Source organism: Bufo bufo, chromosome 1, assembly GCF_905171765.1.
Source record: "Bufo bufo chromosome 1, aBufBuf1.1, whole genome shotgun sequence".
NCBI lineage: Eukaryota > Metazoa > Chordata > Amphibia > Anura > Bufonidae > Bufo > Bufo bufo.
In genome coordinates this window covers 193582427-193594210 of record NC_053389.1, presented here as the reverse complement: position 1 = coordinate 193594210, position 11784 = coordinate 193582427, and the positions used below count along the sequence as shown (strand labels likewise).

At 43.6% G+C, this 11784-nt stretch overlaps 1 protein-coding gene across 1 annotated transcript in view; it reads right to left on the bottom strand.

Moving 5' to 3' along the window:
- Window positions 1-762: 762 nt before the first annotated feature.
- The window catches only part of LOC121002472 (insulin-like growth factor III), a 69057-nt gene continuing 58035 nt past the window's right edge, over window positions 763-11784 (bottom strand). The window contains exons 3-4 of the mRNA XM_040433924.1: window positions 2598-2726; window positions 763-1274 (exon numbers count right to left, since the gene is read on the bottom strand). Coding sequence (XP_040289858.1) covers window positions 1261-1274; window positions 2598-2726 — 143 coding nt within the window. The 3' untranslated portion in view covers window positions 763-1260. The remainder of the gene's footprint in view (window positions 1275-2597; window positions 2727-11784) is intronic.

Here is an 11784-nt window from a genome sequence, read left to right as displayed (position 1 = left end):
AGCTGATTACATGATCAGCTGGGCTTCTGTCCAGCAGAATGGGGGCTGCAAACTATGGCTCTGCAGGCCACACGCAATTCACTCGTTGTACACCCCTGTATTAACGGGTGAAAACCAGAGGACTACCAAAATAGCACACTTAGGATTAGCCCAAAGTCAAATTGGCTGGTTGACGCTGTTCCACACCCACTGATCATTACAGCAATGTGGCACTTTATCTCCTGTTAGCTCTCCTCGACTATCTCCAGGTGGCTGATGAAGGCCATGCTAGTGTTTCATTGCAGTGACTGGCAAGGTTCACATGAATCAGACACCAACTAGTCAACACTGGTGGTATATCTTAGCGATATGCCACCGAGGTCTGTGGAGCATTAGCACTGCAAGATATATTTGATACATGCAGGCTGACTCTCTCCCCGTTACTTGAACCCCAATAGGGAACATTCCTCCGGCATATTGGTCCTATACAGATATAGGGTACGCACTGTTTATAGGGACGGCAGCCCTGAGGGACTAGTGCAGATAAGGAGTTCTTGTGGTAGGGTCAATTTAGGAACCAGCATAATTATTGGTCTGAATCAGTTCCAGTTCACCCTATCAGCCTATATTTGTGGAGATTACTTTTTAATAAAATGAAATAAAGTGTTTTTAACGTACTTCATTTAGGCAGTAAACACGAGGTCTGTGGTTAGCCAATTCCTAAGTACATGGGTGGGTATCCTTGAAAGAGTTAATTTCAACAGAAAAAAAATCAAACGTAACTTATGGAAAATCTAAATTTAATGGGAGTAGTTAAAAGTATTTTGGGAATAAAAAGATACTATGGCAGAGGTTAAGAAGGGAGGGGTTAAAAGGCAGTTGTACCTTACAACATGACAATATAATGGAGAACAATATTCTATAGAAATTCCATATATTAAACTAGGACAGTATAAGGAAGAACAATATTCCATAGACATTACACATATTAAACTAGGAAGGAAGCCTAATTTTATATGGGCTAGCCTAATAACTGGGGCACAGCCTACACATCACAAGTCCGTAGCAGCATTCATTATATTCACAGCATGGCCAACACATCTTCATCACACGGGGTGGAACGGGCTAAGGAGAATTCTCTTTTCCCTTTATTTTGTGAGATTTTCTTCCCAGTTGTTTCCCATTTATTGCACTTATCCGTGGCAGCTATAAGTCCCTATAGACTGGATTTCCATGATCATTCTGGAATCAATGTCAAGTGCAAGTAAAACCAATAGGTCTTTAAGATTTTTGTTCTGCAAAACAGTAAAATAACAAAAACAAAAAAAGTTAATTAATAAGATTTAATTGAAGTCGTCTTGCGTCATATTCTGTAGAGATGTTGAAGTAGTTGTTTTGATTTTCCAAAAGTGACAGCAACCACTAATAGATGTCCATTCTTAAAAGGTTTACAGACTTAGGGCTCATTCACACGACCGTATGAATGAGTCCGCATCCGGACCCATTCATTTCAATGGGGGGTGCAAAAAATGCAGACAGCACGTCGTGTGCTGTCCGCATCCGTAGTTCCGTTCCGCGGCCCCGCAAAAAATATAGAGCATGTTCTAATCTTGTTCGCAATTGCGGACAAGAATAGGCATTTTCTATGATAGAGGTGGCCATGTGCGGTCTGCAAATTGCGGAAAGCACACGGACCGGTATCCATGTATTGCGGATCCGCAATTTTCAGATGTGCAAAACACTACAGTTGTGTGAATGTAGCCTTAACGTGCTCAAAACTCATCAGATGACCATCAATGGAACTGTCCAGTTTTGGCAGGACCTGCTGCTGAGCACCCGATATGTCCCAACTGCAAATGTTGAGGGAAAGAAGAATCAAGCATGTTAGATTTAATTATGTTGGATCCTTTGTTCCCATGGCAGATAAGCTTATTTCCCTCAATTGAGAACACATGCACGCTTAGCCAAGCATAGTATACATATGTATGAGGAGTATGGGAGGAATAGCTGTTGGCCGAATGAGTGTTTGGTTGAGAGCTATGTAAGGTGTATGCCCACCTTTATATTACTGGTGGTGGCAAAACTTTATCTTTGAATATTATTTTACAAATAAGAACCAGAGCATAGATGGAACATTGTGCCTTTGGACAGCCTGAAAATTCATCATTTGGCACATAGTGTTCGTATATGCTGTATGAATAATTACTTTGGTTTAACTTGGCAAGAGGCAACTAATATGTTATTCTGATCCAGGTGCCAAAGAGCAAACAGGTCTCAAGTAAATATATAAGTACAAGTATTGTTCTGGTTGTGATGCCAAATTGCCGCATATGGTGCTATTTTGTCCCGAGAACCTGGTCATGCTGCTCTAAAATAGAGACATGTGATATAGAGTCTGGGAGATGACAAGGATAAATGTGTTCTTACTTGAGAGTGGACTTCTCCCATTGTCAGACTATAGTTTCCAGCTTCTTACTAGAGTTGGGTTTCTTTATTGTGACAAGCCTGAGCCCACTAGAGAATCCTCTTGTACGCTGGAGGGCCAGTCCATCCCTGAACTCACATCAGTTCAGGGTGAGCCTATCTCCATCAAATTCATTATGGGGTTGTAAACTAACCTTCTTTATTAGTAGTATTAGAAATGGGAGCAGCACAGTACGATTCCAGTATAGCAAAATTACACCCACAGAAGCAACATTCCTCCACTATCCCAGGCCGGGATCTGCTGCGGACTGTACCAGGTCTACCTAAGAAAAATTTGAAGATAAAATTAAACATAAAGTAATCAAACAGAAGAGGTCATACATTAATGGTACAGCCAAATCTGATCTGAACAACCTCATTTATTTTCAAGGCAGCCTTTTTGTGATTGAAGTAAAACATATGCAAAATCTGCTTTTAAAGGCAATTTTTTTATGTTAGAATTTTACTTATGTTGGGCTAAAAATCATTTTTTATTAACATCATCTTTATTAAAAATATTGAACTGTTCTGTCGCAAAGGCTTAACTGTTTGTCTAGCTGTGTGAATGGTACTTTCACTTTTACTTTGTGCCAAAACCTTTTCTCTAACTTACTAAAAGGCCATAAACACTTATTTAGGCCACTTTCTTATCAATAAGATAAGAATTCAGCTGTAATAAGTCTTTAGGAGGTCAGAGATCAGAGATAGGGAGTCATCAGCTGCCTGATGGAACAGAGTAAAAATTCAAAGCCTGCTACTAGAGAAACTCAAGGCTGCACTGAGACAGGGGGTCAAAATTATTTTTAGCTCAAAATGAGTACAATGCAATAATTAAAAAAAATGCCCACAAAGGTGTACATAGCTTTTAAGTGGGTTTTCTGGGCTCTCAACATTGATAACCTTTTCTCAGGATACACTGATGAGCAAAAGGGTAACAATGTTTTGAACTTTTGACTTTCAGGCTCCATATCTCACCATCCACTACAGCTTCAAACATGAGACTACCATCATTTTATAGTCAATCATCTTGGCTATCTCATACAAAATGCATATGATTAGTTATTCAGATTCTTGTCTTGTAACTGCATTGTTACTGTTTTGCTCCTGGTGGTGTAACAACTTTTTCTTCTTATAACAAAACAGAAATAGAGGGATCAACACCCTGTCTCTTCCATCATAGATGGTCATAGGAAATATGGATTTTGAGAGTCTTATTTGCATTATGTCTCCTACCAATTAGGTGTTAGAGCCGAGTTTTTGGTAACCAATTTTTTTTCCTACCAACTGTTTATTTTGTCTTTTAAGCTAATCTATTCTGATTATTTTAAATATGTATTTTATTATGTACTTTTATTGCTCTTTGATTTGATACTATTGTGCCTTTTTATAGACCGATTCTGTACTAATAAATAGTGTTCTGATCCAATACCAGCTACGAAAGGTGGTGTGCCTTCCCATGTGTATATTTAACTTTTTCTTCTTGTAAACTACAAATTACAACCTGTTTGCAACATACCATGAAGAAGATTTCCCGGCCAAAAAAATTGCCAAACTGCATCATGTGTGTGCCATGACAGTTGGAAGAATACAAAATGAAGTCCATCCATCCATTCCAAATCCAAGTGGTGGACGTCCAGGCAAAATATCAGATTCAACAAGTCAGCTTATCAAAGGTCTATCAGTTCTGGAGCAACAACACAGCAGTGGAAGTGGCTTGTATGCTTCGTAATAGTGAGATCACAGACATCCATACAAGCACCGTACGACGCGCATTACAAAAGTCTGGAATGGTGGCCCGAAAAAAGGTGAAGATGGCTCGACTTCAATATCATCATAAGAAGCGTTAGCTCAAGTTTGGAAAAAAAGTACGAATAGTGGACAGTAGAAGATTGGAAACGGGTGATTTGGAGCAATGAGACAAAATTGAATAGACTGGGCTCAGATGAGTGCAAATGGGTCTGGAAGAAACAGGGGGAAAAGGGGGCTAATGGATCGAGAAATTGAAGGAACTACCAAGTTCGGTGAAGGAAGCCTGATGATATGGGGTTGTTTCACAGCCAAAGGCGTTGGATACTTGACCAGGATCGATGGTGGTCTCAATGCTGAGCTTTATGTGAATATCCTACAAGGCAAGTTACTTCGTACTATGAAAAAGACGACAGTGTTCTAGCAGGACAACCACCCAAAGCATACGTCACGATTGGCGAAGAAATGATTTAATGACAATGAAGTAGAGGTGCTGGATTGGTCCCCACAGTCCCCAGACCCCAACCCAATCGAATACTTGTGAGTAGAGTTGAAGAGAAAGCTGTATTCATACCCAAGTGAGTCGACCAGTATGCACCAACATTGGGAACGTGTAGAAGAGACCTAGGGACAGATTTTAGTCGAGACATACTTGAATATGATCGAGAGCATGCCCAGAAGAATTTAGGCAGTGTTGAGAGCCAAAGGTGGATTTACAAAATACTAACAAAATAATAAAAAAATTAATTTAGAATTTTAGGAGCAAAACAGTAACAATGCAGTTACATGGCAAGAATCTGCATAACTAATCATATGCTCAGTAGTTGCAAGTCCAATTTATGCATGATATAGCCAATATAATTGTCTATACAATGATGGTAGTCTCACGTTCGAAGCTGTAGTGGATGGTGAGATATGGAGCCTGAAAGTCAAAAGTTTAAAACATTGTTACTAGGGATCGACCGATATTGATTTTTTTAGAGCCGATACAGATAATCTGTGAACTTTCAGGCCGATAGCCGATAATTTATACCGATATTTTATATCTCATAATATATATTATATTAGTTGGTAGACACTGAGGTGGTGGAAATTTGCATTTGGCACTAGTATGTGGGGGATTGAGTCAGCACAACCTTTATGTAGGTGCACATCACTATGGCGAAATACATATACAAACGGAAAATACAAATGTGATAGCACTCTGCATCCAGCATTCTGCCCTGCCTCCATGCTGGATGAGGCATTGGTGTACATTTTGGCCAAAGCGTAATAAGCCACTCACCACGTCAAGGTCGCCTCTATTGAGTGGTCCCTAACACTAGTTCCTACCTGTTTATGGGCCATGACAGCCACACTTATTATAAATTTAAATTATAAATTAATAAAGCCCTTAGTTGGTAGTCAATTTATCATTTACATTTATAATATACTAGTGCCAAATGCCAATTTCCACACCATCCCCCCTCCTCACTGACTTTATTAACCCCTATCAGACCTCAGATCAGCCCTTTATTAACTCCTATCAGACCTCAGATCAGCCCTTTATTAACCCCTATCAGACCTCAGATCAGCCCTTTATTAACCCCTATCAGACCTCAGATCAGACCTTTATTAACCCCTATCAGACCTCAAATCAGACTTTTATTAACCCCCATCAGACTTTAGATAATAAAAAAAACTCCTCACCTCTCCTGTGCCGCAGCTCCTCCTTATCTCCGGGTCCGGCGTCTCGCTCCCTTGTCTTCTCCGGCCCGCACTGCGCTGTCACCTGACAGTGTCAGGTCATAGTGCATGCACTACGTCCGGACGCTGTACGGGGTCAGGACAGTGCAGCGCGGGCCCCATCAAAGAAGACCAGGGAGGGTAAGTATCGGAAACATTTGCTGCACCTTATCCCCGCTCCTGGCACCCAATGCATACTAGTGCGCGCTTCCATAATGGAAGCGCTCACTAGTATTCGCTTTATACGCATTATCGGTATATCGGCAAGGTTAGATGCCGATACCGATAGCGTACAAAATCCTGAATATTGGCCGATAATATCGGTACTTCCAATAAATCGGCCGATCCCTAATTGTTACCCTCGGTGTAGGTCATCGATATTCAATTGGTGGGGGTCTGACATCGGACACAGGACACAATATGGCTGTCTCCACCGCTATAACTGTTTTACACAAACAAGTAAACCAGAAACAATGAAATAAATAATGCCCCAAAACACTAGGTCTATGTTCACATGAGATGCTTTGACTATAATGTGCCACATCTTCAATTGTAGTGAAAGGGATGTTATATATTATCTTCAGACACCAAAAAGAACAACACAGTTTTTAGGGCATGCAATATTCAATCGTGCTTTTTTTCCACATTGAATTCCACACTATACAAAACTGCTTGTAAAAGCTCTGATACTGTAATGCAGTTTTTGTCTCTTGCTGCTGGTGTCGGCAGGATCACACGGGGAATGATTGAAGGATCACCATGTTGGATTTTAACTTTTATTGTGCTCACAGAAATGCTTAGCAGTAGCCTGTTTCTACCCACTGAAACAGTCTGCATGTGTACAGGAAGGTCAGGGGAAATAACTGTCTTCTAATCAGCTGCTACTATCTTATGTATGGACAGCTATAGACCAGTCCTCCACTACTTGCCGGGTTTCTAAATTATCTTTCTAAGTGCTTCTGATTCATTATAGTGGAAGGAAACCAAAAAGCTGTAGTAATAGATAAATGTTAGTAAATATTAATGAGAATAAGGCCTCAGTCACACGACCGTTGTTTGGGTCCGCATCCGAGACGCATTTTTTGTGGCTCGGATGTGGACCCATTCACTTTAATGGGGCCACAAAAGATGCGGACAGCACTCCGTGTGCTGTCCGCATCGGTACCTCCATACACATGAGATAGCTGTCATGATACACTCCCACTCAAACATGTATGTGAAGGTACACACACATATTAATATAAAGTTAATCAAAATGGATGTTTTCCACAGAAACCATTGTTATAGCCATTGTCATTTGTTAACAAAAGATCTTTTTTTGAAAGAACGTTCCCAGAAAGATCTTTCGTCCATCTCCCGGTCTCATTGAATGCGTATGTGCAGTCAGAACAACTGTAAAGGTCCCTTTACATTGGACAGGGCAGCAGATTATCGGGAAGGAAACATTCTGCGACAATCTGCTTCATGCTGGTGGAGAAGACCCCTGCATTTACATGGGACCACAGAGCAGCAGATTATCAGGAGGGAAGCGTTCCTTCCCAACATTCTGCAGCTCGCTGGTGGAGGAGACCCCTGCACCCGCCCATTGTTATAAGCCCCTCTTACATATAATAGGCCTCTCCCAACAAACACTGTACAGCTGAAATTATATTGTTGAGGATGAAGGTAAGAGTCTCACCCCCATCCTACATAGAAGCACTGTACTCAATACTCAGGGCCCTGACATAAAGCTACTGTACTCAAACTCACACTACCCCCCACTTAGCTCTGAGGCAGGAACTGTTGCAGTTTCACTTCCTCCCTCCTAGTCCTGAAGGCACCAACAGAAGAGTGGAGGAGGAGCTGCGCGAAGGTGTGTAGGTCCGGGTGGAGGCCCGGCTCTACACATCATACGGAGAGGGGAGGGCTACAGCCAGGAAGCTCCTCCGCTCTCCTCTCTCCCCAGATCCTGCTCAGGGCCTGTGTTTCTCCCCACTATCCGCCACCCGCCCGTGGCCTGCTGCCCCCCTTGGCCGTCCTCACCCAGCTCTGAATCCTCCTTCTGCAAATGGCAGAGGGGAGGAGCTGGAGCATGTCCTCTCCTACATAACGCCACATACCTCTTACATCCAATGATGTCACCTTTGATGTAGACGTTCTCTTTCCTCATCTTCTCCATACAGACCAGACAGCCATGATGATTTTTCAGCCATCTCTCGTCTCAGCAAAGATTTACAAACAGACATTAGTTTCCCACTTTTCCATCATCTTCTGAACACCCTTTCCTGCCATCCCCAATACGGTGCTCCCAATACTATACTACAGAAACAGTCCCCCTGAAAATACTAGTACCACACAGGTGCTTCTTTCAACAATTATTGGCACACAGTGCTCTAAAAAATATATAACTGCGCCCAGTAAATAGTGTCCCGGACACTAATAGTATAAACATAATGTCCCCCAAAAATAATTGTGCTAAGCTGATACTGTGCCAGGGTGCCCACCAAAGTAACAGTGCTCCCCAAAATCTCACTAATACAAATAATTCTCTCCCAGAGCACACTTAGTAGTAATAATGCCCCCATAGTGCCCATACTAATAATCATGCTCTCCATAGCCCCCTGTAGTAGTAAAGCTCAAGATAATGCCCCCTAGTAGTAATAATTGTCTTTATAATATGACAGTACAAGAAATACCCCCGCTTAGTGCCCGCAGTTGAGCTAATGTCCCCATAATGTATGCCAGTATAAAATACCCCTATATAGTGCCCCAGTAAATGCCCCCATAGTGCTCCTCTCCCCGTTCCCCATAGTGCCCCCATAATGTGCAAGTATAAAATACCCCATCTTAGTGCCCCCAGCAAATGCCTTCATTGTGCTCCTCTCCCCCTTCGACATAGTGCCCCCCATAATATGCCAGTAAAAAAAGCCCCTTCTTAGTGCCCCCCATAATGTGCCAGTAAAAAAATCCCCCTTTTTAGTGCCTCCAGATGCCCCCATAATATGCCAGTAAAAGATTCCCCTTCTTAGTGCCACCAGATTCTCCCATAGTTCTCTTCTCCCCCATAGTGCCCCCATAATGTGCCAGTAAAAATGCCCCTTCTTAGTGTCACCAGATGCCCCCATAGTGCTCCTCTCCCCCATAGTGCCCCACCATAATGTGCCAGTAAATAATGCCCCTATAGTGCCACCAGATGCCCCATAGTGCTGCTCTCACCTATAGTGCCTACCATAATGTGCCAGTAAAAAATACCCCCTTAGTGCCAGATGCCATATTGCCCCCTACAATTTGGCAGTAAAAAAATGCTCCTTTAGAGCCACCAGATGCCCCCATAGTGCTCTACTCCCCCATATTACCCTCAAATAATGCCCCTATAGAGCCACTAGACGCCCCATAGTGCCACTCTCCCCTATAGCGCCTCCCATAATGTGCAAGTAAAAAATGCCCCCTTAGTGCCAGATGCCATAGTACCCCCTATAATGTGGCAGTAAAAAAAATGCCCCTTTAGAGCCACCAGATGCCCCCATAGTGCTACCAGATGCCCCATAGTGCCGCTCTCCCCTATAGTGCTTCCCATAATGTGCCAATAAAAAATGCCCCCTTAGTGCCAGATGCCATAGTGCCCCCTATAATGTGCCAGTAAAAAAGAAATGCCCCTTTAGAGCCACCAGATGCCCCCATAGTGCTCCCCTCCCCCATAGTGCCCCCAAATAATGCCCCTTTAGTGCCACCAGATGCCCCATAGTGTCGCTCTCCCCTATAGTGCCTCTTATAATGTGCCAGTAAAAAATGCCCCCTTAGTGCCGCCAGATACCATAGTGCCCCCCATAATGTGGCAATAAAAAAATGCCCCTTTAGAGCCCCCATATGCCCCCATAGGGCTCATCTCATCCATTGTGCCCCCCATAATGTGCCAGTAAGAAATGCAACCAGATACCCCCATAGTGCCCCCACCCCGTAATGTGCCTGTAAGAAATGCCCCTAGCTGCCCCCCATAATGTGCCAGTAAGAAATGCCCCAGATGCCCCCATAGTGCCCCCTCAAAAATGGGCCAATAAGAAATGCCCCCAGATTCCCCCATAGTGCCCCCCCAAAATGGGCCAATAAGAAATGCCCCAGATGCCCCATAGTGCCCTCCCCATAATGTGCCAGTAAGAAATGCCCCCAGATATCCGCATAGTGCCCCCACCCCATAATGTGCCAGTAAGAAATGCCCCCCAAAAATGGGCCAATAACAAATGCCCCCAGATGCCTCCCCCATAATGTGCCAGTAAGAAATACCCCCAGATGCCCCCATAGTGCCCCCACAAAATGGGCCAGTAAGAAATGCCCCCATAGTGCCCCCCAAAATGGGCCACTAAGAAATGCCCCCAGATACCCCCATAGTGCCCTCCCAAACAAAAAAATGAGCCAGTAAGAAATGCCCCCAGATCCATCCCCCCTCCCAAATGGGCCAGTAGCAAATGCCCCCTATATTGTGCCAGTAAAAGATGTGCCATCTATATAATAAAATAAAAAAACACTAATACTTACCTTCATGAGGCTGGCAGCGATGCGATGCAGGCCTTTTCCGGCCGCCTGAGCCGGCTTCTGATAGGCTGCAGGAACTAGTGCCTGCAGCCTATCAGAAGAAAGGAGAAGGGAGACGCCTCTCCCTCCCCTGCCCCACCGCAGCACAGCCATCTGTATCGAATAAAGAGATGAGCGCTTCCACAATGGAAGCACTCATCTCCTACTGCCCAGCCACCGCCGCCGTCTGCAATTAGATCCAGGGCCGCGCCGCCTGTGGTGATTGGTGTGGCCCTGAGTGTTATAAAAAAAATGAATTGTTCTAGGGGGAGTTCAGACCTGTTGGACCCTGCCTGTCTGTGCGCCCCTGGTTACAGTTGTTCATGAAAAAGCTTTCTGGGAATGTTCTTTCAAAGAAAGATCTTTCTTTGTACAAAAGATCTTGTGTCAGACCAATGGATGAGAATACTAAACAGGCGCGACTTCTTTTCAAACCATAATGGTCTATTATCTAAAGCAGGCATGCTCAATCTGCGGCCCTCCGGCTGTTGCAAAACTACAGGGTGGGCCATTTATATTTATATGGACACCTTAATAAAATGGGAATGGTTGGTGATATTAACTTCCTGTTTGTGGCACATTAGTATATGTGAGGGGGGAAACTTTTCAAGATGGGTGGTGACCGTGGTGGCCATTTTGAAGTCGGCCATTTTGAATCCAACTTTTGTTTTTTCAATAGGAAGAGGGTCATGTGACACATCAAACTTATTGGGAATTTCACAAGAAAAACAATGGTGTGCTTTAATGGCGTAACTTTATTCTTTCATGAGTTATTTACAAGTTTCTGACCACTTATAAAATGTGTTCAATGTGCTGCCCATTGTGTTGGATTGTCAATGCAACCCTCTTCTCCCACTCTTCACACACTGATAGCAACACCGCAGGAGAAATGCTAGCACAGGCTTCCAGTATCCGAAGTTTCAGGTGCTGCACATCTCGTATCTTCACAGCATAGACAATTGCCTTCAGATGACCCCAAAGATAAAAGTCTAAGGGGGTCAGATCGGGAGACCTTGGGGGCCATTTAACTGGCCCACGACGACCAATCCACTTTCCAGGAAACTGTTCATCTAGGAATGCTCGGACCTGACACCCATAATGTGGTGGTGCACCATCTTGCTGGAAAAACTCAGGGAACGTCGTGCCAGCTTCAGTGCATAAAGAGGGAAACACATAATCATATAGCAATTTCGCATATTCAGTGGCCTTGAGGTTTCCATTGATGAAGAATGGCCCCACTCCAAAATAGTGGTGAAGTGAAGGATTTTAATCACCCATAATATGGCAAACTTGCGACGTTTCGGCTCACAAGAGCCTTCCTCA